The sequence below is a fragment of the Cutaneotrichosporon oleaginosum genome, assembly GCF_008065305.1.
Source record: "Cutaneotrichosporon oleaginosum strain ATCC 20508 chromosome Unknown ATCC20508_contig04, whole genome shotgun sequence".
NCBI lineage: Eukaryota > Fungi > Basidiomycota > Tremellomycetes > Trichosporonales > Trichosporonaceae > Cutaneotrichosporon > Cutaneotrichosporon oleaginosum.
Genome location: NW_027072173.1, coordinates 1,483,160 through 1,508,629, shown reverse-complemented (window position 1 = coordinate 1,508,629; position 25,470 = coordinate 1,483,160). Strand labels below are relative to the sequence as shown.

The following is a 25,470-nucleotide window of genomic DNA, read 5'->3' as shown; positions in this document are numbered from 1 at the left end:
GGAGTTCCGCTACAGTGGGAATGGATGGGCAGGAAAGGGCGAGGGACGCAAGGTTGTCGCTACTATCTTGTGAGTTGAATTACTTCAGTAGTTGACAGGAGGCCGTAGACACTTTAACCGAGCACAAAGATCGCGCCGGCTGCATACCTGCCGACGCAGCTTGTCCCAGCCTGTCCCTCTACAGCATCTACATCTAGACTCTATGCACTATGCAAGACGCATCTTGGCGATCGGGAGACGGTAACCCGGGAGCTCCCAGTACTTTCGCCTAACGCCACGCCACACCTCCTCGGCCAGACTCTGAGGGATTGGCACGTCGTGCCATGTCGTCTCGAGGCCCACGTCGTCCATGTGGAGCTCGGCGAGCGAAGATGAGACGGCGTAGATTGTAGGGTCTGGTGTCAGCTCCATCACGCCTGCGCCTCACTAGTCGCGCCGAGGCCGTTCCAGAACGAGAAGATGCCATGCTCAGCCTCGAGGATGTCGGGCAGCACCTCGAAGAACGCCTTGAGGTCTGGTGTCAGTGCTCGATCTCTCTCTACCCTCGCTTCTCCGCCCCAATACACACCTTCGTATCCCTCCGCGAACGTGTCGACGAAAATGGCGTCGAAGCCCATCCCCCCACTCGCCTCAATCAACTCGCCCATCCGCTCCCCCACGAAGTCCTGCCACCGCCCCTCGAGCACCTTGACACCGGGCCACTCATACACGCCCTTGCTCTTCATGTACGCGAGGACCTGGGGATGCGCCTCGATGATGACGTGATGCATCGGCCGCGTGGCCTGGAAGAGGCGGTCGACGATGCCAAGCCCAAACCCGACATTGAGGACGCTCATGCCGTCCCCTCCCTTCTCGACGGCGCACACATGATCCGTCATAAGGCGGACGTGTTCGCGCACTAGCGTCAGCGCGCCCCTACACCGACGCACTCAACGGCTCCTCCCAGCCCATCATAACCCCGTTCCCGTCGGCGTCGAGCACGCGCTCCCGCCCGTCCTCCCCCACATCCCACGTAAGCTTGCTGGCGAGGAAGGCGAGGTTGTCCCCCGCGCTCGTCTTGTCCTCTGCGCGCAGCGTCATCGCGCCTGTCCCCGCCGCCGCCCCCTTCATGGCATGCACGAGCATTTCGGAGCGCACGCCCTCGTTCCGCACCGCCTCCCACCCCTCTTGGTCGTTGAGCGAGAGACACACCTCGCCCGCCGTGCGCCCCCACCGGTCCACGGCATTCCACACCGCCCCGCCGCGCAACAGCGCGCGCAGGAGCGCAGGCTCGCGCCGCTCCGCCGCGTAGTGCAGCGCCGACCACCCCAGCGCCTCGTCTTGGTACCATGCCGGGGCGCCGCGGTCGAGCAGGGCGAGGATGTCCGCGAGGGGCGAGGACTGCGCGGCCGCAAGGAGCGCGTGCGCGAGCGCGAGCGCTTCGGGAGGGAAGGCGTCGCTCATGGTCAGTGATGGAGAGGATAGATGGAGTAGTGGACCGAGCGGATGAGCTTGGGCGCGAAACAATTTCTGAACCGTGCCTGGAGATGAGGCAGACAGGAGGTATGGGCCCCGGCGTACGCCGCCGGCGTGCCGTGTGTTGCTTCCGGCAAGAAAACGGCTGCTGCATCAACGTAGAGGCAATGCGTCCTGCTGAGAACAGGAGTAAGACGTCGCTAGGCGGTCGCCATGATGGATCCGGGAGCGGGCGAGCGAGCAGCCCTCCTGAAGAGTATCCTGTACCCCCCTCCCCCCCCCCGCCCCCCCGCACCACCACCTTGCGTTAAGTCATGCATCCGAGTCTACGGGCGTGGCCGAACCTGTCGGCCTCTCATGGTGCCTGTCTACTTCATCATGTCGATCCAGCGAGCTGTGCACGAGTACCCCTCAAAGTCAAAGTTGTCCTTCGGGTCGCACCAGCACTTGCCGCGCGAGTGGAACTCGCCCTGCGGGCAGTGCTGGAATGGCTCGTGGCGATAGCCTGGTGTCAGCGTTGCAGGCGCAGGTGCTGCAGTTCCGCCGGCTTGGCGCTCGCCTCCGCCTTGACAACCACCCCGCCCTCGCCTCCACTCACCGATGTCCTGGAACCAGTGGATCTCGTTCCGGTCGAGGAAGAGGGCCGCCGCGATCGAGTGTACCGGCGCATCGCCCCAGCGCTCGTAGTAGAAGCCGCCGGCCTTTTCGAGGTGGTTGAAGTAGGCCATGTAGGCGTCCGAGCGCCAGAAGTTGAGGTCTCCGATCTCAAAGTTGGACCAGAAGTGGCACAGGTTGTAGCTCTCGCCGCCGTTGTCCGAGATCCACGACAGCGCGTTGTTCTTGTGGATGTATTGGGGGTTCTCCTGGATAAACTTCTTGGTCTCGGACCACAGCGTGGGGATCGTGAGCTCGTACTCGTACAGCGAGAGCGTCCAGCCGTCTGCTGTCAGCATTGCGCGTGCGCGCGACTACGCACACTTGTACCCGTTGTCCTGCATGGTGAGGAAGGGGTCGTACGCGATGTCGCAGAAGAACTGGACGTCGGGCTCGACGCGCCAGTAGTAGTCGTAGTCGGCGAGCAGGGGGTGGCGGAAGAAGAAGCCCGAGTTGAAGCGGCACATGTTGCGGTATGGCACGCTGAAGCCGTAGATGACCTGCTTGTGAGCTAAGTACGCCGCGGAGTACCCACCTTGTTGCGGATCATCTCCTCGCGGCCAGCCTTGGCGCGCTCCTCGTCGATCCACGACGGCTGGTGCCAATGGTCGCTCTCGATCTTGCCGTAGTGCGCCTTGGTCCCGATGACATTTTGCGTGAGCTCCTTGAAAGTGTCGTCAAAGTCGTCGTCGTTGAGGAACACATAGTCGTACTTGGCCCAGTAGTTGAACCGATCCTCCATCTGCTTGACGCTCTGCATGACACCCGTCAGGTCAGAGTTGCGCGCCAAGATCACGAAAACGGCCTTGGCTTTGCGCCGGTTGTCCATCTTGTCCTTGGCGGCACGCAGGTCCTCTGTGCTCGGGATGGGGGCGACTGTGCCCGCTTCCGGGCCAGATGCGAGCGATGAGCTGAGATGGGCTGGTTCATCCCGCCATCCACTTGGAAGGAGCCCGAAGCTGGTCTTGTCTCTATATGTGGGGTGGATGCTTGCGAGGAGATGGAAAAGGAACTGGGATTAGGCCCACAGGGGCAAAAAACGCACGAGAACGCCGACGGCGGCACCGATGTACCGCAGTCGTGGCACCGACAACATTGTTGCGGAGGATCGCGTCTGTTGTCAGCGGAAAACAGGAGCTGCGGAAATGGGAAGGAGCGCGCAACATCGAACAACGGCGCGTCTCGCACTTTGTCCGCTGTGCATGGCTGCTTCATGGTCGCGTCTAGGCCACGAGACTTGGCGCCATTGATCGTAGGCAGCGACATGAGTGCACACCGTCTTGTGAATGCTCGCCGAGGTATCGGATACGGCGCCGCGCAACGCGACGCAGATGGCGCACTCACAAGCTACGCGGGAGCCGGGGCGAGTGGGGGCAAGCGCGGTTCCGGCGGAGTGTATGAACGTCGAGAGGGCTGAGTGGGGGAGAATGGGAGCGTGCTCGAGGACAATATGAACAGAGTGAGACGCGGAGATGAGGGTGGTCGAACGTGATGTGGTGGCGTTGCGTGGCCTAATCGCGTCGCGTGGCACCTCAAATTGTGTTTCCTTAACTCTAAGCGACTTTGCTTTTCGACTGCGCCTTATTAGTCTGCGGTGGCTGTGCCGTCTGTGCGACTGCGTGGTCGGAAGTGATCAGTCGAAATGGAGTTGAGGTAGAGGTTCAGAGAAGCCATAGAGATGCCAACTGATGTGTCTGGTGTAAGGATGGCGACGCCCGACCGAGATTGTGGGTGGTGGATGGAAATGACTAGTGCAAGGGGCGACCGTGTCATGTCATGACCTCGTCGTCGTGCCACATGACATCCATCTCCAGCACCAAGACCCATCGAGTGCTTCCGCATCCGTGACCAATGGCTCATAATATCCCCCCAACCCTTGCATGCCGCGCAGCAGCTGCGGAGCAGACATGCGCTCACCGCCTCTCTGGCCCCGCATGGCCGCGGCTTGCCTGCGCTCAACTGAGAAACTCTCCCACATCGGCGACCCGCCTCTGTGTCGTCACTGGGACCTCGGGGTGGAACGCTCACTGTGGCGTGGGAGTTGCCATCCGTGAGCCTGATCTAGCCTGATAGCAGCTTGGAACAGCGTGCAAGAGCGACACGCGGACATTGCGCTCGGCAGCGAACGGTGCCGTCAGTGGTCTGCATGCCGATGATGTGACAGCGTTGTCCGAAATAGGCTCCAGAGATAGTAGGCAAGCGATCTCGGAAGGCATGCGTGCACTTGACAAGCAACGTGCCGCACTCTCCCACGGTCCCCTCACACGACCACCATGGAGCGCGGCTCGGCGCGGCTTGAGGCTGAAACGTCTCCTGCAGGGTGACACCGAGACCACATCTGGCAGTCACGCATTCTCCATTTCTGTCCACCGCGCCGCCGCGCTCGCCTGCCAGTCTTCGCCCTCGTATTATGGGGTCGCGGGAGACGGTCCGGGTTCTCTCCACGCTTGATCTGGGTGCAGGGCACGCTTCTTCCGCTAATCTTGTACCCTTCACTTGGGCCGCTGGCTCTCTACTGGTCTCTGTGCGCATGTGCGCGCCAGCAGACACGACCACCGTGGCGCCGATCACTCGTCTTCGTGCTCGAGGCACTACACTGTACAGCCGTAATCTGCCGGCTGTCGGCATGGTGATCCTTGGCGGCAAAGTCGACGGCAGTAGATGGGGCAGGCTCAACGCGCTCAGCGATCGATGGAGCTCCAACGCGGGCGCGTCGTACGTGCGGGTCTCCGGACCCAGACCGGGCCCCTCGTCATCACATGGCATGCATGGGTCGTCCGCCGTAGTGGGCTCGCCAACGAAAGCAAACACGCACGAGGAACCGGTCACCGGGTCCTAGCGGGACCTTTCTACGGACCCTGGCCCCGTGTTCCGCGTCCATGCTCAGAGGCACTGCAGGGCGGCGAGTGAAGGCGGTGCAGGCGCGAGCGGGTGACATGATGGGCCCGAGCGGCTTGAGTGAGAGGGGGAGATGGTCAATGCGCTGGATTTTTGGTGTGAGAGCTCGCTGGCTAGCTGGCTGCTGGCTGCATGGCCTGCCGATACCACAGAAGTGCAGAGAGCGATCGAGCAATCCAGTGCTTCAGGTGGGGTTCCAGCTGCACATCTGCACAGACAGTGTCATGAACGGCGATCAGGCGCCAGGAGAGCGTCTGTCCGGCAGGCTGCGCACGATGGACATGTTTACGAGATGCGCTGACCGCGACTGACTTTGCATATGTAAGCGACACTGTGAGATGGACACGACACCCGAACCGAGTGGCTTTAGGTTTGAGTTGGAGTGCGGATGTCGGCCTGTCGGGTTCGCGGCCGAGGCGCGAGGAAATAGCAGCGTGAGGCGTTGCTGCAGGGTACAGCTGGCGCAGAGCTTCGACAGCTTTGCAGGCTTTGCAGGGTCGGAGGGGAGAGGAACAAGATCAACAAGAGGAGCAGAGAGTTTTGCCGTCTGCGCCGGCCAGCGGCCAGCGGCCAGACCATGCGCCGATGCCCAGATGCCAGATGCCCAGATGAAGCATGTAACATGCAACATGCCCATCCGTTTCCGCCGTTGTGGCTGCAATCGCCGCGATCGCCACAGACCGCTCGCCACTTGCTAATCTGCCGACAGTTCGCCACCGCCCACGCCCACTACACGCCACGGCGGCGCTCAGTCCGATTGGCCGAATGACGCGCCCGCTCAGGGATTCTGAGGCTGCGACTTCCGGAACGTGTGCGCGATTCCGGACTGTGCCGTACACTTGCCGGTGGGTGTGCCGCCTCCGCAGCTGCCGTGCACGATCTGGCAAGATTGCAGTTGGCGGATGGTGTGCCGCCTTCCGAACTTCCTGAGGAGGGTGCCTGTGGAAGGAGGAGAGCACAGAGGCCAGAGGGCACAGCGGGCTCAGAGGGCGCAGAAGTGGGCACGAGGGAGAAAAGGTCTCGACTACAGGGCTTTGTGTATGGTGTTTCAAAGTGCAAAGGTCTGTCCCGTCCATGCCATGCCGACGAATGCGAGCACCCAAAGAAAGGCCAAGCACAAGGGAGCGAGAGGGCAACGCACCCAAGACTCGAGATCGAGATTGCCGAAAGGAGTGGGCAGCGGAGGAGGCAAAGCCCGTAAAAGAACTATCGAGGAATCGAGGATGGATGAGGTACGCCGCCGGGTAAGGGATGGGATGGAGGGAGGGTCAGGATCGTGTGCCGCACGAAAAGGCTCAAGAACGCGCACTTGAGGCCTAAGACCCGAGGAGAGAGTCGCGACTGATTTGACGCTTCAGGCACCGAATGGACCGCGTCGACGCGCGCCTTGTACGCGCCGCGCGCCGCGAAGCAAAAGGGCGCAAAAGGGTGCATGGTGACCAAGGTGGGGGGGGTGGCAGTTGAAGAACCCTGTTGTTGTAAACAGGGTAAACACTCGGATGGCCCGACCACTCGTTGCACACGGTGACAAGCTCGATGTTTACTGGATGCGGTTGCAGGATGCATGCTTGCTACCATGCTGTCTTTGGCGTCCTGTACAGTAGGTTGATGGATGACAAAGGTCACGGGGGATGGAAAGCACTTATCGGGAGGCGGAATGAGTGATACCGCGATGCCGCGATGCATACGGCTTCTGGGACTGCGCTGAGGGTCCTTGCGGATGATGACTAGGCGCCGGGGGGCGTACCAACACGACTACTGTGGTTACAGTAATCGTCTGTTGCTTTTATTATCTTCTACAGTAGACTCCCTCCCACTTGCACCACCCAACCCACACTCGTTTACCCAAAGTCACTCCCTTTGCTCCCCTCGCCTCCGACACATCCCCCTGTCAACCCACCCGCCCTCGTCCCCCTCCCCCTCCCCCTCACCCGCCGCCCCGCACGACCCACCTGAACCCAACACCGCAGAGGCCTCGTCCCCCCCCCCCCTTCGCACCCCCCCTCACCCCCCTCATCCCCCTTGGTCTACCCCTCCCATCCCCCTTCTCCCGAACACATCCTCCTCTCATCCTCATTCTCTCCTCTCCTCTCCTCTCGTCTCGTCTTGCCATCCCACACTCTCTCTCCATCTTGGCAAGCAGCAAGCGGTCGCCACCAAGTTGTACGCTTTCCCCCCTACGAGCGCTACTCTTGCACGCCCTTGGCCACTCCCCCCCCCCCCCCCCCCCCCCCCCTTCTCTCTCTTCTCCTCCCCTTTCCCGCCCCGCAACGCTGCCTGCAATCCTCCTTCTTCAAGTCTCGGTGTAAGGCAACTGTGAGTTGACCATTGCATTGTTTCTCCTTCTACCATCTTCTTCATCCTCCTCCCTCCTCTCCTCTCTCTTTGCGATATCCTCGCTCCTCCTCCCCCTCCCCTCCTCCCCCCCTCCTCCTCCTTCCGTCCAGCTCCTTAACACGGTGCGGCGGTCTCATCCCGTGCAAACCTCTTCCCTCTCTCTCTTTCTTCCTCTCACACCCTCCTTGACGCCCGGAGCGTCGTCCTGCTCGGCCACCCTCGCACGCCGCCTGTCCATGGAGTGCTAACACGCCCAGCACCGCCCACCGAAGCCAACCACAGTCACTCCTTTCAACCTTCACTCTCTTTCACTGTTCGTCCTCCTTCTCGGCCTTTCCCCTGCCCCTCTCTTCTTCATCTCCTCTTCGAAACTTCTCATTCTTCCCTCCCCTCCCCTCCCCTCTCCCTCCTCTTCAACGTTTAAAGATGCCGCGCATCCCATCCCGCGAAGAGCCCTACCACTCTGTGGCCAAGTGCAACCGTCACTGGAAGACCAAGCGCGAATTTGTCACAAAGGCGGCAAACAAGGCCTCCCACGTGGACGGCAGCCACTACCTGCTCGTCTGTGTCACCCCCAAAGGCAACATTGAGGTGCACGCTAGTGAGCACTTTTACGACGACGCCAGTCAAACTCGTCTCGATGGTGTCATCAACTGGGAGGTCCTCCGCAGACGCGCAACTGTCATCCAGTCCAAGAACGAGGAGCGATGGACCGAGATTGAGCGTCAGGAGAAGCGTTTCGGCGTTGATGGCGAGGACGGCGATGACGACGCCGCCGACGACGACGACGACAGCAGTAACAAGGGTGCCGGCAGCCACCACGGCAGCACAGTCGACTTTGACCCTTCCCTCATGGATGGCACTGTTGACGCCGCGACTGCCCAGGGCCGTCACACCCCCGCCCCTGGACAGCACGTCTTCTCCGCCGCCAAGGCCTCCCCACCCCGCCGCATTGCCGCCATCACTATCACCCCCATGATGCTCGAGTCGGTTTACATTGAGCGTTTCACCCACCTCGGACAGTCGGTCTGCGCCAACATTCTCAAGGCCTGGATCAAGGTCGTCGAGCCCAAGAAGCAGACCAAGTACCCGTACAAGAATAAACGCGGGGACGAGGGTAAGCCTCCACCCTGGTGGCCCGTCGGTATGCGCCACATTGAGCCCGACCACCTTCACAAGGAGGAGCGCCCGCGTCTTTTGGCGAGCATTATCCAACAGGCCAGCCGCCCTCGCGCCGAGGGCTCTGCGGCCATTGCTGCGGCGACCGCCCCGGACCTCCGCGAGCTCACCATCTCTCGCCTGCACTTTGCCACCGCCGAGATTTCGTCTTCCATTCCTCCGCGCCAGCACTACGAGCTCCGCCAGATCTACCTCATCGCCAAGGAGGTCCGCAAGGCCAACGAGGACAAGATCCGTGAGCAGCGTGCCCACGGAATAGTCAAGATTGAGGACCGCAACGCCCACCTCTGGACTGAAATCACGGTCGACTTTTTTGAGAAGCCCCCTGTTGGTGGCGTGCACCCTGCCTCCAAGCGCCCGTACGACACTACCGGCATGGGTCTTGCCTTTGACCCCATGGCAGACAACAAGGAGAACGTTGACTTTGAGCGCCACATCAAGCGTGGCAAGCACATGACGAGCCCTCTCAATGATATGCACCACCAGCAGGTCCCGGCTCCTCTAACGACTCACCACAACGTCTATGCCGTGCCCTCGTATGGTGTGGAGCCGCACACCCCGCACACGCCCTATGGCGGTGGCTGGACCGTTGCCCCCATCACGATCCCACCCGTCCAGGCTGCTACCCCGACCTCTGCTCCGTCCACCGCTCACCTCACGAGTGCAGGTCACCAGGCCCAGCAGCAACAGGCATACTACCGTGCGGCTATGACCACCGAGATCTCACACAGCTACCCCGCCAGCAACGCCTCTTACACTCCCCCACAGTCGCAACAGACTCTGCACTCTGCTTCAGCCCCTACTCCCGCTTCGGCGGGCACTCCGGCGTACGGCAGCACGCAGAGCTACTCGTACCAGCTCAACTACTCGAGTTCGACTCCTGCGCCATCAGCGACTCTGTACACGGCCGGCTGCACGCCGCCCGGGTACGCCGCCTACGGCCCGTACGAGCAGCAGGCCTTTGTCAACGACATTCCTGGCCTCTCGGCGTAACCTCGTCAACCTCAAATGTACCATCTCGACCTGGCCGTCGCGCTGTCCTTAATCGCCGAGTCGATCTCATCTCAGCCCCTGCATCTCATGTCCTCCACCGCCACAGACACGCCCTCCCCCCCCCCCCTCCCCCCTGTGTTAATGCGCGCTTCGCCTGCCCACAATGTTGGGTACCTGGTGTACCCGTCTCTCTCTTATCTCTCAGTGTGGGTCTGGCTGGCGCTGCGCCGTAATGTAGTTTTCCCCGTTTTTAGTTTGTCGCCGTGCAGAGCATGTAGCGAAATTAGGTATCGGGGGTGGGGGGGGGGGGGGGAGGAATAAGAGCGCGCTGGTTGGAAAGGGGCAGTGGTTGGCGAATGGCGAGAGGGGGCTGACTCAGCGGTGTCCTCGTGGCTTTGGAGTGGTAGGAAGCAGCCCCGGCCTGCGCTTGCGATCTCGAGTCTGGGTGGGGGTTCTGGGTGCGGAAGGGCAATTGGTAGATGCGGGACTGTCCTGTCAGCCAAGTCGAGGTGAAGACCGCAGACATCTTGCCGAATGTTCGTCGCCCCTGCCCACACCAACCGCGGAAGCGACAGGCGTTGTCCTGTCCGAGCAGCTAACGAGAGCAAATGGTTTTTACTTTTTTCGAAACACCAACTCGGGAGCAAGAGTCTGGCCTCGTCCAGTTGGAGTAGCCCTCGAGAGCGAGAGCGGAGGGTCCAGACATTGAAAGTGCGGGAGCTACCGCTATTGCCGAGAATCTCTGGCACGCCACCCGCCACAATCCGAAGCGGAATGCGGCACCCATCATTCCACGTCGACCGCTCACCACAAAATGGTACTTGAGCGCCATATAATACCACGTTTATGCACCTGTTCGCGGACAGTCTCCGTCTTCCTCCGCTTCTCTGGGGATTGATGCGGCGCTGCTGGTGGACGGTGTGTAAGTGGGTGATATGCGGCCAGAGAGAGGCGGGTATGGTGGAATCGCGTCGGCAGTGGATATAGGGGACGCATGGCGATGGCCGTGCATGAATCCGGGCCGAGACTGGCGGCGCCAGTGGGAATTTGTAGGAGTGGTGTTTGGTGTGTCAGGAGCTGAAAGTTGTGGAGACTGATGCCTGCCGCCACAGCCGTCGTCTGCAGTACTGCCGTTAGCGCAGGCTGTATGTTTCGCTTCGCTTCGGATGCCAAAAGATGTCTAATGTGAAGAGTCGCGACCAGCAGTATCGCAGTTAACCCAGTACCGCCGGTGCGGGTATCACCACTATCCTATGTGGACCTCGGCCTCGCTTCCGGTCATACCGTTCTGCACTAGCTCACGCCTGCTCTCGTCGCACTATGTCGCTCATTGGCTTGAGAGTTTGCGATGTAGGTAGGAGTCAAACTGCGTTCTTAAAGGCTAAACCCACCTTGCGGCGTCATGGGTTGTCTCGCTCTCTCCGATAGCCGATTCTTGCGCTTGACAGTTACTTCTGGGACATCAACAGCGTCCTCCTCGGCCGCGGGTAACAGTGGGATGCTATGCCAGGCAGGATACGCCTCAGTCGGCTTAATAGTCAGGTTTGGGCGACGACGCTGGCTTGTTTGTGCCACAAGGAGAGGTGAAGATGGTTGAGAAGGGCAACGAGAAGTCGAGCCAAGACATCGTTTCACTGTAAGGCGCGCAAGCAAGGCAAGCAAGACAAGCCGGGACAGGAGATCTCCTCGCCCTATTCTTACGCCTGCGAGTCCCTCTCATGCCCTCTGCATGAAGGACAAGACGACACTGCATCCGATTAAGTCGGCGGCGTCGACCCAGGATCGGGGCAAGCGTCACCTCGCTCCAAGAGATCAAGAATGCGCCGCCGCCGACTCTGGACGCCCGATAAGCACTTCGGCTCAGCCACGCCGCCATCGGGGTTCGGCACATGTGCCTCGCCATCGTCTCACTACACCCGCTAGGCCCTCGCCTCGTAACTATCTCCACAGTGTACCTGTTAGGCGCCCGTCAGCATGCGTCAGTTAGTCCGTTGGCATGTTGCAGAACAGTAGCGAAGCGATGTTTCCGCCAGGGGAGAGGCAATAGAAGCCAGACAACGATGAAGCCGTTCATTGAGCAAGGCACCACGTCTTATCGTCGAGCGGCAGCCGCCACGCGCATGCCACTCGGCTCGCATGGTGTGGTGTGCCTTGCTCCTGCCGAATCTTGGCCCGATGCCCCGAGGCCCCGAAGCGTCGACTGCTCCTCTCGATCCAGGGCTGAGTGCATGCTTGGAGGCTATTCCACGGATGGTGCAGGCCGAGCCAGCGCCATGCCAGCCACGCAGGGCTGGCCGGAATGACAATGGGACCGAGGACGGCGGCGTGCGATCGCCGAGTCTTCTCTTCGGACCCGTGGCCGACGACACGCGTGGGAAGCGGCGTGGCCGATGCGCTCTGCCTCTCCCAACCTTGTTCTCCCCATACGTTGGCATCGGCAGCACGTTGCATGCGACGCGAGAGGCGGCGCGGCGCTGCGGGATGCGTGGAGACAAATTTCGGTGGCCTCGGGCAAAGTTGGATGGGCCGCCGAATGTGCCGTGCCTCGTTTCACGTTTATGTCTATCTCGCTGCAGTCGCCTCGCGACAGGGGATGCGGCGCCGTCATGCTGCTGCACTGGGAACGAATGAATTGTTTGGCCTAGCCAGAGCACGGGATGCAGTGGCGCCAATCTGCGGGACGGTGATGCGAGCCAGCGTCATGCGGCTGGCTGCTGGCTGGCTGCTGGCTGGCTGCTGGCTGCTGGCGGCTGGCGGCTGGCGGCTGGCGGCTGGCGGAGAGGTTGGTGGCGTGGCGGGCGGCAGGGCGTGGCAGGGCTCGATGAAAGGGAGATGAGCGGCGGGCAGAACGGCAGACGGCTAATGCGGCAGGCGGGACCCAGGCGACTGGGCCGCCCCTGAGCAATCTCGGCACCCACTTCTGCGTCCCTGCTAAACGCTGTCATACTCTGCAACAATTGAGGCGGATGAGACGTCAGGCGCGTCAGGAGCGCACTAGAGATTTCCCGCGCATGGCGTATGCAAGGTGCATCGGTGTGTACATAGATGCGGTAATGTCAGCTCGTCAGCGTACAAGGTTGGGTTGCAGTTCCGGCGGCAGGGTCGAGGCACGATCACTCACGTACCCGCCAAAACCCGTTACCTACCCTTTCCCGCTCACCTCACCTCGCCTCAACTGCTTTGTACCTCTGCCCTCGTCTCCTCGTCACACTTAAAAACTAACCCCCCCCCCCCCCCCCCAAGCTCTCGTGGACGGCGTCTTCGCATCACTCTTCTCTCGCTCACTTGCACTTGTGTTGTGCTCGCTATCGCTGTTCCATCACAGAACATTATACACATCAAACAGATCGACCGCCGATCAGCGCCTAACGAGCTTAACTGCTGGAACAATTCACTCGAGGCGCCACCGCCCCTGACTATCCACCCTCGTGAGTATTTATTCCGCTCATCCACATCAAGATCATTTCATCTCCCATGTCGCTACGCTAGCATCCCGCGGCGTAGTCATGGTGACATTGGCGCCTCGTCTACATGCCACCATGAAAGCACGACGCCTTTATGGCTACCTTGAATCTCTTGCTCGCTTGCTCTTCGCTTCAGCTCACACCCAGCTTGTCTCTTGTCTTCGTTTCACCGTCCCCAAGCCACCAGATCTGCCTATCATGTCCTCTGTAAGTCACCCTCATATCTCCCTCCTTGCGGTCCGTGCTGACACCCGACTCTCGCACTCGCCGACTATATCTTGTCTTTGTCTTGGCGACCTCGTCTTTTCCCATCTCTCATCTGCTCCCCTCCCAGCGTCCCCACGTCGACCCTCTTCTCGAGCCCAGGCGGCAGGTTGCCCTCCCCGACTCACCCCCCCTCACTCCTCCACAGTTCAAGGACCAGTTCGGCGTGTCTTCCGTGTCCTCTGTCCCCTCCGCTCCTTCCGCTACGCGCGCGTCTCGACCTGCGCCCGTCACTCTCTCAGACTACGACCGTGCTGAGCGCGGCCCCCTCAGCCCCGAGGACATCCCGCGCCAGGCGGGACACATCGGCCTCGGCCTCGGCTTTGACAACGTGTCCACAGCGTACATGGCGCCTAAAACCAACACGGCCGGCGACCTGCTGCGCGCCGTCAAAGGCGGCCCGCTGACGGGAATGTGGGTGCGCGTGCCCCGGCGAGTGCGCCCCATCCTGCTGGCCGCCACATCACTCGCCGCGATCATGCTCATCTTCATCTCGCGCTCCGTGGCTGCTCCCGCCGTGCCGCAGTACGCCCCCGCGGCCGGCTTCCGCCGCAACTACGACCTGTACTCGATCAACGACGAGGTGCCCGAGGTCGTGATCCACCGGCCGCCGCCGCCCGTGCCCAGCGCCAACGCCCTCGTCTTCGAGTCGCCGCGCGACGAGCTCCTGGCCCTGATCGGCTTCGTCACCGCCGCGACGGGCAACTCGCTCCCGGCGTCCGTGGACCCGTCCGAGACGATCGACATGGACGTGCTCGTCGGCTTCGACCCCGCGGCGCCGGACGCGGCCAACGACCTCGAGTTCCTCAAGGACGAAGTGATTGCACAGTACCCGCTCGTGCTGTTCGGCCGCATGCGCGACCCATGGCACCAGGAGCTGGTGCGCGCGCTGGACCAGTGGACGATCGTGCCCGCGCCCCTCATCGTCGAGGTCGACGAGCGCGGCGACATGGCGACGTTTGAGCCCGTGCTCGAGCGCCTCCTCGGCAGCGCCGAACCCCAGCTCGTGCTGGCAGGCACGTCGCTCGGGTCCGCGCAAGACTTGTTGGGCGGCGACATCGAGGAGCTGCGCGGCAAGCTGGTCGACTCGAAGCTCGTGAGCGTGTCCCCGGCCAAGAAGAAGAAGAAGCACGCAGCCCAGGTCGAGAAGGAGCGCAACCACCGCGTCCTCCGCCCACAGGGCATGGGCGAGTACTAGTCGCGGCGAGCACGCCGTATACTCGCTAAGTGCGGCTCCAGCTGCGGCTGAGGCTGAGGCCGAGACGTGAAGCAGAAGCTGGAGACCGCGATTCACATCAAGCGCGCTCGCCGCAGCTCCACCCCATGTCATGTTCACGATCACGACGCATAGACGCGCACCGCTGTTGTACCATACCATTAGACTGCATATGCACCGGTCCCGAGGCCCTGGTGGCGCACGCGCACGAACCGCCAGGCTCTACTGTACTGTCCTGGACGTCCTGAGGTGCGTCCGGACCGGACGCGAGCTTGCTCTCCCTCTTCCGGTGGAACGGGTGGTGAGCGCATGGGCGGACCTCGCCAGAAGCCGCATTGAGCATTGAGCGCTGAGCGGACAGCGGCCCGCTGGGCCGCGGGCTGTGCGTTGATGCGCTGATGCGCGCGCTGACGTCTGCCTCGGCGGTGGCCAGGCGGCGGGGCTGGCCATTGGCCATGCGATCAGCAAGCGAAGCAACAGCGACCAGCGCTCAATCAGCGAAGCATGCTTGATTCACATGAATGTGAAACGCACTGGATGCCAGCGACGATCGCGACTGAGACCGCCACACTCGGTGCGGCCGCGCCGGCGCCGGCGCCGGCATCAGCCCATCGGCCATCTCCGACGACGAAATCCTCGACTCGTGACCGACTCGGCACTCTTGCAGGATGTGAATGTCAGACGCGTCATGCATCGTTGAGGTGCTGACTCACGGCGCGATGGAGATGCCAACGCAGATTGCTGGCCACAGGACCAGACGTACGGATCACAGCCACCCAGCATACAACCACCTTCGCCGAGTGACGCCCTCCCCACGACAAGGCGCCGTGCTCATGCGCGTGCTCGCCGAACATCCTACGTCGTCATCTTCCCTTCATCATGGTCGAGCACATGGCGTGAGCCGCGACCCGCGGCGGGCTGACTCTGCTGATCGAGGGCGTTCCTCGTCCATCCTGACGGTCTGTCTGACCGGCTCGGGCGGCCCTGTGGGCTGCTCGGCTGTCTGCTTGTGTCCGGCGCTGAGCAGCGGGCTGCGGGGTCGGCTCGCCCTTGCTGGTCTCGCGTAGCGGCAAGCCATCAGCTGGGACATCGGACGAAAGTATGCCACGCGTTCGCGCTCTACATCTACGTGGGGGATTGGGGAACCGCTCGGCGGCGGCCTCGGCCCCGCTGACCGATGGCCGGGGCACCGACGTGGAGGACCATCCTTTTTCCTGTAGGTGGCCTGGGCTCTCGCACGTGTCTCGTGCGGCGGCGACGCTCGTCGGCATTTCGCGGCGGGTATGTATGCCGAGTCACGGCTTGGCGGGGAGGACGGCACGCTCGGAGGTGGTATCAAGGCTCGTGGGCACCGGCCCGCGTCGACGGTGTCGACGGTGTCGACTTGGACGCTCAGCGAGGCCGAGACGCTCGTGAATGCGCGGCCGCGAGGGACTCGCGATGAAGCGCCTCGCGGGGGGCGCGTACGACGAAGACGTGGAGGCAGGGCACGCGCGCAAAGCCCAAGCGCAGTGGACGCGCGAGCTGGCCATCCGCGAGGTGCGCTCGCCAACGGCGCTGTTCGTCAATTCGGTCGTATCCTCGTGGGCTGCGGTCAGCCCCTCTTCTACGACCGCAACAAGTGCGTATGTGCGACGCGGCTAATCCCAGCGGCCTGGGCATGTCAGTGAGTAGGCGCTTCTGTGAGGGGGCTTCTGTGCAGGGGGGGGGGGGGGGGGGGGGCGAGACGTGCGAAGCGGACGTGCAGACGACGCATGTCGCGTGATCGGATCCACCGTCGCTTGGCAGCGCATCGATCGTTTCGCCCTCGCTAGCTACAGTCTGTGCCCCTCGACCGTTTCGCCCTCTCTAGCTACAGTCTGTGCCCCTCGACCGTTTCGCCCTCGCTAGCTACCGTCTGTGCCGCACCCGTTCAAGTCAGACACATGGCCGGCATCGGCGCCGCCCTCGCCCTCAACGGAATATGGACGATCGTATGCCAGCTCGCTGGCGCGCGCGTACCAAGTCCTCACGGCCGGCTGGGTGGCGGTGTGGACGCTGCTCCCGCTCCTCCGGCCGCTCCTGACGGCCGTGGAGAGCCGACGCCGACGGGCTATATCCTGTGCAGCGGGGGTGGGTGCTGGCACTCGCAACGGTGGTGACGATGAACTCGTCCCTGCTCATGGGTAGTGTCAACGACAGCGCACCGGATCGCACAGCGCTTGGCGGCGTGAATGGGATCAGCACGGCTGTGGGATGTATGGCGCGCGTCGTGGGGCCTAGAGGAGAGACTGGAGAGACGGAACAGGCGAAAGTGGACGGCATCGACAACTACACCACGCGCCTGCTTTGCGGAAATGCGGAATCATGTCGTCGTCATTGCGGACTAGTCTGGCCGGCTAGCAACCAATCAGCGCTGACGTCGCAGCTCTTGGCCATATCCAATGTCATCGAATGTTCTTGGGGGCCGGTTGTGGTGGTGTTTATGGTCGGCATGTCGGCCGTCAACCTCGCTTCGGCCATGCCATGCGTATTTCGGACAAGCGAGCGTGACCGATGGTTCAAGTAAGCAGGCCAAGCAGGCGATTAGGCGATGCAGGTGATCAAGGTGATGTCAATCCCGAGAGAAAAAGTCAAGTGACGGGTGAGCCCCCGGCACAGGCACATGGATTTACCGAGGCAGGAACTCACGTGGTCTGCGCGGTCATGCGGCTGTGAAGCTGTCAAGCCATGGCTGGCGCGCGGATGCCGCCAGACTCGGAGCAGCCGGTGCTTGCCGCCCCGCCACCGACCATGCCCTGGGTGGGCCCATTTCAGTCGACTGCGCGGGCAAGCCGGCGCGAGCAAGACACGAGTGCACATACTGCAGTAGTGCACGAGGCCCAGATCGCCCAGATCGACCGCAGCCCATAGTCCCCATAGTCCCCATAGTCCCATGCGGGGTATCAATTGGGACAAATCTGCACTACTCTACTCCCTGGGAGAGCCTGGAAGAGTGGCTCGGCCAGCCTGGAGGCAATGCAGCGGATGCATGGTCCGCACCGCGTAGTTGTAGTTGCGTAGCATAAAAGCGATGCATGTGGGATTTCTGTGCAAGCGTGTGCGTGTTGGATCAAGTTGGAATAGCCATAGGGATGCGGGATGGCGGGCAAAGGAAATGAAAGCCGACCATTACCGGGTATGGAGGAGTGGGCCAGCCGCCAGGGGGCGGACCGCGAGTGGAGATGGAATTACCTTTTGTATGTCAAGGTAAGTTGACTCGTGACCACTCTAATCCCCCCCACTTATCCTATCGCCCCATCGTAGTAGACGAGGAGATTGTGTTTGGCCACTCTCGTCCTCGTCCTCGTCCTCTTTCTCTCTTTCTCTCTTTCTCTCTTTTCTCTTTACTCGTCGCAACCATCCTCCATCTTCATAAAGCCTCCTTGCAGCCTTCAGCCTTCAGCCTTCAGCCTCCAGCCTTCAGCCTACAGCCTGTGCACCCCCCCACACGCCCCTCCCCACATCCGCACGCGCCTTCGCGTCCATCCGCCCTTCAACTCCCTCTCTCCCACGACTCGCTGCCTCGCCTCATCCATCCTCGGTTAGCACATAACACCTATCCCGTCTCCGCGAACTCGCCAACCTCTAAACCATCCTCCAAGCCCGACTAGCGCGAACCGCGACCGCGAACCGTGAACAGGCTCCGCAAACCACCGCCTACACGCTACATTCCATCCACTTGCGCCCGACCAGAGTCTTACTTCCCCTAGTACACACACACACGTCCACTCTCCGTGCGACCTGCGATTCCGACACTCTTCGCGTTCTCCCGCGCGTCCTTGTCGTCGTCGTCGTCGTCGTCCTCGCCGCAGTGTCCCATTCGCGCCACTCGACCCACACGATCTTCTTACGCACACCCCGACTAACGCAACCGGCCGCATCTTGCCGGCTGCTTTGCGCCCCTCGTCGCCGGTGTCGCCCGGACCAGGCTCGCTGAGGTCCTCAAGGATCGTCAAGATCGATACATTCAGCGCAAAGACCACGAGAACCCCTGCCCTCCCTTCCCCCTCCTTTTCCCCCCGGGCCCCCCCCGCCTCCTTCGCGCCCCACATCGCGCGCATCGTCCTCGACAACTCCCAACAGAGCGTCATTCTCATCCACTTGGTCTCTTTGACGCTCTTCTCAATTCCCCACTCTTCACTCTTCACTCTTGCCTTCTTCTCCTTTCAATCCACAACCTATCTCCCGCACCCCGTCGCGCCTCTCCCCTACGCGACCAACTCTCATTCTCTACTCGACACTTGCGCGCGCCCATGCCTTTTGTCCCCAGGTCATAGCCCCCTGGGACACTGTCCATCACCAGCAAAAGCAGCAGCTTTTGACGACTCAAGTGGCAACATTAGCAGCAGCCGCCGCCGCCGCCGCCGCCGTCATACCCGGCGCGCATTCTACACCACCTTCCCCCTCCCCCACCTCTAAACCACCGTCACCAAGGCCAAGGCCCGCCGTGGCCTAGTGCCCACTCATCCTCAACCTCACACGCACCGCAGCCTACAGCTGCATCTCCATCCGACCTCTCCGTCGGCCCTGGACTATCAACCGTGTCGCCGAGCAAAATGACACGGTCCCCAATTCGCTCCGCCCCCGTGGGTCCCGGTCCACACATCCACGCTCATCCGGCGCCGCTCCCGACCCCTCCTCTCACGCTCCGCGGATCCTCACCTTCCCCATCGGAGCGTGCGGGCCGCAAGACTGCTCCACTCTTTACTCTCACACCCTCTGTCTTTCCCCCGTCCGACCTGCTGTCCGACGACGAGGACATCTCCAGCATTTGGAATGGTACGTCCGAACACTTCGGCCCGAGCTTTTCCTGTCCTTTTCTTGTCCCCCATGCCGAGGCGCGCGCCCCTTGCCTTTCATATGTCCACCTGACCTCGGACCATTCATCCCATTCCTCCGCTTGGGCTCCCCGGAAACGCGTACTGACCCTCACAGTTGTTTCCCGTGCCGCTGATGTGGTCAAGGACGGCGAGCGACTTGAAAACCTCGCTTGGAGGTGAGTCGCAAACGCGCATTGCGCCATCTGCGCGGCCCTATTTTGGGCGGCCCCGGACAAGTTTGGTTGATGTCTTTTGCTAACCGACCGTAGGCACTGGGGCGGCGCTCGAGTACGTCGTCGCTACTCATCATCGTCAACCGACACCACCACATCTGCATCGGTTCACACTCCGGTCGACCAGCCTACCCTGCATCACAGACAGAGCTTTGAGAGCAACCGCCGCTCCTTTGCCAACAAGCTCAAATTGCTGGTCGAACAAAACTCTTTCAAGGACTGGATAGAAGATGCGCGCGAGAACGCAATAGTCGTCGAGTCGCCGCGGCTCGCGCCTCACCTCGCCCTTCCCGGAACGCCCACACCCAACCTCGAAATTCGGTTAGTGGAGCCAACGCCTGTGCCCAGTCGCGTCGGTTCGCTGGGTGGTAGCGTCGGTGGAACCACTGCCTTCGCGAAGCATGTTGGGCAACCGCCCGTGCGCGAGGAGGAGATTGAGGAGGAGGTTGCCGCCACCACTGCGAGCGATTCCCCTGAGATCCAGAGGATACGCAAGCGCGGCGCCAGGGGCGGCTTTTTCATACACCAGAGTCCTGGCAAGGTGAGCGGAACCTCTGATGGATCGTCAGACACTTCTGCGACTCGAGCTCCGGTTCTCGCCCCTGTCTCTACCGAGCCGGAAGCAATCGCTCCTGCTGAGCAACCGCCAGCGCCAGCGCCCGAAGCAAACGGTGGGCCCAGTGACTCGTCTCAATGGAGAAGCTCGGCAGAATCATCGTCGGCCGTCGTCATGAAGAAGAAGGAGCCCCGTCGGCATGTGTCGATGGCCACGATGCGAGGCAGATTCCAAGCTGAGAAGAGAATCGCCGTGCAGGCCATCGCCGCTCGCAAGAAGTTGGAGCAGCAACAGCAGCAGCAGCAGCAGCAGCAGCAGCAGCAGCAGCAGCAGCAGACCGATCCCGATCATGGGGACGAGGATAATGACGACTCGGATTGGGAGGATGACGACGACGACGAGACAGCAGCCGGTAGCGCCAGAGTAACCGAAGTCGAGGACAACGAGGACGACTGGGAGGACGAGGTGTCATCTGCTGCCCCTTCAGCTGCGCCATCGCCCCGCAACGGCAAGATGAACAAGAAGGAGCGCGCGGCAGCCGCTGCCAGACTCGAGCTTGAGAAGGAAGCCCTGCGCAAGCGCACCATGTTTGCCAAAATGCAGATAGACCCGCCGGCTGTCAAGCAGCCCACCGAGGGTCTCCTCAGTCGTGTTTTCCGCACTGGCAAGAGCATGATCGACCTCACCGAAGCTGGAAGCAACGACGAGCATGCCGCATTCCGGCGGACCCCGACGCACGCCAACTTTGGCACCATGGCCCACTCACCTGGGGCCGCGGCAGCCCCCATGTTCCGATCCAACAGCGCGGTGGCGATGCCTGTGCAGACTGATGTGACAGTCACGGCGCGTTCGCACAGATCGGGGACTAGTGATGAGAGGCGCTCGCACCGGTCGGGCACCAGCGACCGGGTGCCCGATGATGTCGAGCTCGAGACCGATGACGAATCCGAGGACGACAACTACCTCGCTTCGTCACGAGTCCGTGCGCAGCTCGAGGCGCTTGAGGCCCGGCGCGCCGCACGGCGCGCAGCAGCCGCCGCTACCACGGCTGTTGCCCCTGCTCCACCTGTCAACAACGACTTGGCTAGACCTGTCCCCGCGCCCGTGTCAGCGGCTGCGCTGGGTTCCGCCATGGGCGAGTACGACGAGTACGGTGTTGCTCGGCCAATCTCTCCGACTTCGCGACGACGCATGATCATCGTGCGCGAGATGTCCGAGTCGCTTCGAAGGAGTGAGTGTAGACGAGTCGCCTCAGCTGACAAGCAGATATCATTCTTGAACGCGAGAAGTCGTCCGGTCCACCTCGACCACCTCCCCACAGGCGGCCCCCTCCGTCCGTTCACACCCACTCCTCCCGCGGGTCGGCCTTGAATCTCACTCAGCTTCGCGACCACGCACGCGAGAACGGAGTAGACGCATCTGGCTTCCAGCGCCACAGCGCCAACTATCAGGAAATGCGCCCGGAGAAGGCGTTGGAGCGCCACAACTCACAGCCCAACCTCACAGCATATGCTGAGCGGAGCCCGACAGCTGGCCAAGGTCAGCCTCCGCCGCGCCAGTCGAGCGTGTCGCCTACCGAGCCTAAGCGGCGGCACAACTTGCTTGGGCATGGGTTCCTGCGTCCCCTAACGCGCGCGGATACAGCAGGGATCAACAGAACGCAGTCCGCGGCGGCGCTGAACCTCGGCGTCACCTCGCCCACGTCTGAGCGGGCTGTGTCGCCGACTGCGAGCTCAGGCGCCACCCGCTCGTCCAACAGCGGGCACAACCCATACGCACATCTGCAGGCGCCGGCCATGGTGCGCTCGAGCACTGAGGGCGACCACCTCGAGCGTGAGCGTGTGCGCAAGCGCGAGCTTCAGCGGCGGCAGGAGCGCACCGATACCGGATATCGATTCCATGGGTGGTGAGGGGAGAAGACAAGAGCAGAGAGCAGAGAGAAGAGAAGTAAGGATAGCAGAACAGTAACCTAAGTGCAGCCACACCGAAACCAGCAGCATTCTCCCGACCCCAATCCATTCCCATCGCCTTATGACACTACTACGCCATTCCTCCCACTTCTGCATGGTCGCCCTCGGGTGCGCCGCTGTCGTGTATTTAGCATTAAGTTGTTGTGATTGCTATGCTACGCTTGATGAAGCGCGAGTGGGCGATGGTGCGATTGCTTCTACGTATCAGCAGACGAGCACGCGAGGCACGGGGCTGTCATGCACGTCGCGCTCCCACCTCACCTACGCTCAAACCCACGGTTCGTAACGACAATGCATCTCTATCGGGTGCTACAATTTCTAACACTTTGCGTCGGCACAGTAGTCCATCACTATCCAGTGGTTGCTGCTTGTTTCGGCGCTACAGGACGCGTCCGCCGTCCTCGCCGACCTTGAGGCCGCGCAGCTTCTCCAAAGTCTGCTCGTACGTCGGGCCCTGGCGGAGGACGCTGGACGGGCTGCGACGGAGCGCGGTGGCCTCGTGCGCTGCGCGCTCCTCGCGGCGCTTGAGCGCGGGCATGGGCGGCGTCTCGAGGCCGAAGTAGTCCCACGGCGGGACGAGGTTGGCAATACCGCGCCGCATGCCGGTGGTGAGGAACTGGAGGGCGATCTGGAGCGACGCGTTCGTCCACCCAAATCCTTCGCGGTTGATGTAGCGCACCGCCATGCCCTGGTTCCCGTACTCTGCTTCGACCATGTGCGAGAGCGCCGCAACGTCCCACTTCTCGACAACGATGCCGGAGAACGACGCAAAGCAGAGCGCAATCATGAACGCCCACCGGTAGCTCAGGCGGTTGGCCTCCTCCGAGAAGCCGTAGCGCTCGAGCCCGACCCACGCCATGACCTGGTGCGGCGCCCAGCCCGTCGGCCAGTCCCACTGGCGGTTCGGGCGATCGAGCCCGATCGGGCCGCGCGACTCCTCCGTGCCGGACAGCAGGCCGCCGGGCGCCTCGAGCTTCGGCAGCGTGACGTGCACGAGCCGCAGAGCTTGCTGCTCGTCCGCGCAGCCCGCCCACATCGGCCAGAACGTCGTCGCGGACAAGTACCGCTCCTGGCGCCCCTTCTTGCAGTTCCAGTCAAAGTAGGCGCCCTGCCCCTCGTTCCAGCAGTACTTGTCGATACGCTCCTTGCGCACGCGTGCGCGCTCGTACCACTCCGCAGCGGTCTGCTTGCGCGACGTCGACTTGTCGCGCGGCCCGTCAAACGCCTCGCGCGTCATCGGCCACGGCGAGAGGTCAAACTCGTCCTCGAGCTCCAGGTCCTCCTTGAACACAGCTGCGATCGCGTTCGCAATGTCGATCTCGTACTTGTACAGTAGCGAGTTGAGGTCGATCGTGGCGAGGTCCGCGCACTTGCCCTCGAAGCGGTACGTCGTGTCGTGCCCCGACTCGCGCACCCCGCGGTCATGCTGGAAGTACTCGTCGAGCTCGGGTTCCTTGATCGTGCCGTCGTTGTATGCCTCGATGAAGTCGTTGACCGAGAGCCTGTTCTTCTCGGCATACGGCTGCAGGATGTGCGTGAAGTGGGACGCCTCGGTCTCGGGGGGGATGCCCAAGCCCTTTGGTCGGTAGCGCGACAGACCGGTCTCGACGTGGAGCGCCGGCTCCGAGCACCAGTAGACGTGGTAGTCCTTGATCGCGGCCTGGATAGCGCGCTTAAGCCACGCAATGTTCTTCGGGTCGTTCTGGTCGATGTTGTTGAAGATCTGCAGCGCGAGGTCGGTCATGAATGGCGGCTGGGCGCGGCACAGGTAGTAGCTGCGGTTGCCGTTCAAGATCTTGTTGTAGTGCTTTATCTGGAAAATGAAGTGCTCCATGATCGACATGGCCAGGTCCAGGCGGCCGTCCACAAGAAGGCCCAAAGCAATGAAGTACTGATTGTCAGCTTCTCCGCTGAAAGATCGGTATATTACTCACGCTGTCCCAGTTGTACATCTCGTTGAACCGAGCGCCGGGGACAACGAAGGGTAGAGCCTCGAGCTTGCCTTCCTCGTTTTTCTTCATCGCAAGAGCGAGGATTCCCGGCCTCTCGTTGAGCGATTTGACGTACTCGGGGTCGTCGCAGTCCTTGGGGAGCTGCACGACCTCGAGCTTGAGGTGTGGCCGGTCGCGGGCGCTGACAGGTTAGTGGTAACCCCTCTTGTGCCACTCACATTCCCTGATAGTGCTCCAACATCTCGTCCTCGCCGTGGGGGATATAGATGATAGGGTGACTGATCCTGGAACGGTTCTTAGGGTCTGCCGCGGCGATCTCGATGCCCTGCTCATCGATACGTCGCGTGAGGTGGTTCCAGAACGAATTCTTGATCATCCGGCTGAGACGATCGACCGGGTTCTCTGCTAGCCGTGCCTCGTCGAGGACGATGAAGCGCCGGCCATAGTCGCGGGCTAGAGCAAGCTCAGCGAGAAGGTTCGTGAGCATGTAGTTGCCACGAACGTCCCAGGAGCGGTACGCGTTCGAGCTAGCGGTACCAAGAGAGATAAGCTTGGGGCCCGAGTCGTAGATGGAGATCTGACAGTTGTCATCTGTGTCCTCCTGCGCAAGAACGAGACGCATCGTTTCCTCAACGTCCACGAGGAAGCGGCGCGGCGCGCTTCCCTGCTCGTCGTGCGACAGGCGTCGGTTGCGCTGGATGTACTCGCCGTCCATCAACATCGGGCGCGACTTGGCACTCCATGTCGTGCCGGCATTGCTGAGAGTTCGCGTGCGCGAGTACATCTTGCGGGTGCCATAGTACTCGTCCGCCTCGGCGTTCACGGCAGGCAAGTCAAAAACCTTGTTGCCATGTGCAGGTGGTGTGTCCGAGCCTGTTGGCGAGGCGAGCTCGCCGTCGACCCACAGCACATTCTTGGGCTGGGGTGGCTGGTGTTAGCACGGCGATAAGGTGAACGGCGATACGCCGGGCGACAACGGGGGCGCCTAAGCCTGCTTGCACCAGACAGTGCCTTGCAAGGTGACAAGTGCGCAACATTTTCGCGAGGCGTGCGCTGCTGCACTCACTGGTGGTGGCCTCACGGTGGTAGCCATTGCGAGAGGAGGGATGGGGGAAGGGGTGGGAGTGGTGGAGCGGAGCGGAATGGGAGGCTTAATAGGCTAGCTTGTGAGTCAGTCGAGCGGAAGATGGGAGCACAAGGGAGAGATGGGAAGTGGAGTGAGGCGACAGCGGCTTCCAATAACGATCATGTGAAGAGAAGAGTGTAGATGTCCGTCGTCGACGGGTGCGGGTCTCTCGTCGCCACTCGGCGGTGGAGGTGGAGGGCACATTGAGGTAAGGGGGGCAGGGATTGAGGGTGCACCCTTCGACTTTCTATGACGAACTAGTTATTCGGCGTCGCGCTAATACCGGCTGATCCATGACGTTTGGACGCCCCCCCAGTCGCAGCTGCTGGCGT

The 25,470-nt window shown here is 61.9% G+C and overlaps 10 protein-coding genes across 10 annotated transcripts; 5 read left to right on the top strand and 5 right to left on the bottom strand.

The window, feature by feature from the left end:
- Positions 1–207: 207 nt before the first annotated feature.
- On the bottom strand, positions 208–1,443 carry COLE_05034 (uncharacterized protein; the record flags this gene model as incomplete). Its single annotated transcript, XM_018419312.2, has 4 exons — positions 208–395; positions 428–514; positions 569–898; positions 930–1,443. The coding sequence occupies 4 exons, from the start codon at positions 1,441–1,443 to the stop codon at positions 208–210; spliced, it is 1,119 nt and encodes a 372-aa protein (XP_018278146.1).
- A 380-nt stretch (positions 1,444–1,823) lies between these two features.
- On the bottom strand, positions 1,824–3,205 carry COLE_05033 (uncharacterized protein; the record flags this gene model as incomplete). Its single annotated transcript, XM_018420413.1, has 5 exons — positions 1,824–1,960; positions 2,054–2,395; positions 2,432–2,609; positions 2,645–3,121; positions 3,155–3,205. The coding sequence occupies 5 exons, from the start codon at positions 3,203–3,205 to the stop codon at positions 1,824–1,826; spliced, it is 1,185 nt and encodes a 394-aa protein (XP_018278147.1).
- A 1,875-nt stretch (positions 3,206–5,080) lies between these two features.
- Positions 5,081–5,308, top strand: COLE_05032 (uncharacterized protein; the record flags this gene model as incomplete). The annotated part of the gene is made up of 1 exon (XM_018419314.2): positions 5,081–5,308. The coding sequence occupies one exon, from the start codon at positions 5,081–5,083 to the stop codon at positions 5,306–5,308; it is 228 nt and encodes a 75-aa protein (XP_018278148.1).
- A 217-nt stretch (positions 5,309–5,525) lies between these two features.
- COLE_05031 (uncharacterized protein) lies at positions 5,526–6,083 on the bottom strand (the record flags this gene model as incomplete). The annotated part of the gene is made up of 1 exon (XM_018419313.2): positions 5,526–6,083. One exon carries the CDS (start codon positions 6,081–6,083, stop codon positions 5,526–5,528), a length of 558 nt encoding a protein of 185 aa, XP_018278149.1.
- Positions 6,084–7,770: 1,687 nt separating this feature from the next.
- On the top strand, positions 7,771–9,516 carry COLE_05030 (uncharacterized protein; the record flags this gene model as incomplete). Its single annotated transcript, XM_018427058.2, has 1 exon — positions 7,771–9,516. One exon carries the CDS (start codon positions 7,771–7,773, stop codon positions 9,514–9,516), a length of 1,746 nt encoding a protein of 581 aa, XP_018275124.1.
- Positions 9,517–13,055: 3,539 nt separating this feature from the next.
- COLE_05029 (uncharacterized protein) lies at positions 13,056–14,442 on the top strand (the record flags this gene model as incomplete). Its single annotated transcript, XM_018424598.2, has 2 exons — positions 13,056–13,187; positions 13,315–14,442. 2 exons carry the CDS (start codon positions 13,056–13,058, stop codon positions 14,440–14,442), a joined length of 1,260 nt encoding a protein of 419 aa, XP_018275123.1.
- A 1,943-nt stretch (positions 14,443–16,385) lies between these two features.
- COLE_05028 (uncharacterized protein) lies at positions 16,386–16,601 on the top strand (the record flags this gene model as incomplete). The annotated part of the gene is made up of 1 exon (XM_065626382.1): positions 16,386–16,601. The coding sequence occupies one exon, from the start codon at positions 16,386–16,388 to the stop codon at positions 16,599–16,601; it is 216 nt and encodes a 71-aa protein (XP_065482323.1).
- Positions 16,602–18,023: 1,422 nt separating this feature from the next.
- On the bottom strand, positions 18,024–18,578 carry COLE_05027 (uncharacterized protein; the record flags this gene model as incomplete). The annotated part of the gene is made up of 1 exon (XM_018419959.2): positions 18,024–18,578. The coding sequence occupies one exon, from the start codon at positions 18,576–18,578 to the stop codon at positions 18,024–18,026; it is 555 nt and encodes a 184-aa protein (XP_018275121.1).
- A 459-nt stretch (positions 18,579–19,037) lies between these two features.
- Positions 19,038–21,461, top strand: COLE_05026 (uncharacterized protein; the record flags this gene model as incomplete). The annotated part of the gene is made up of 3 exons (XM_018419958.2): positions 19,038–19,260; positions 19,417–19,477; positions 19,571–21,461. 3 exons carry the CDS (start codon positions 19,038–19,040, stop codon positions 21,459–21,461), a joined length of 2,175 nt encoding a protein of 724 aa, XP_018275120.1.
- Positions 21,462–22,439: 978 nt separating this feature from the next.
- Positions 22,440–25,105, bottom strand: COLE_05025 (uncharacterized protein; the record flags this gene model as incomplete). Its single annotated transcript, XM_018421042.2, has 4 exons — positions 22,440–23,951; positions 23,995–24,193; positions 24,231–24,940; positions 25,079–25,105. 4 exons carry the CDS (start codon positions 25,103–25,105, stop codon positions 22,440–22,442), a joined length of 2,448 nt encoding a protein of 815 aa, XP_018275119.1.
- Between the last annotated feature and the right edge of the window lie 365 nt (positions 25,106–25,470).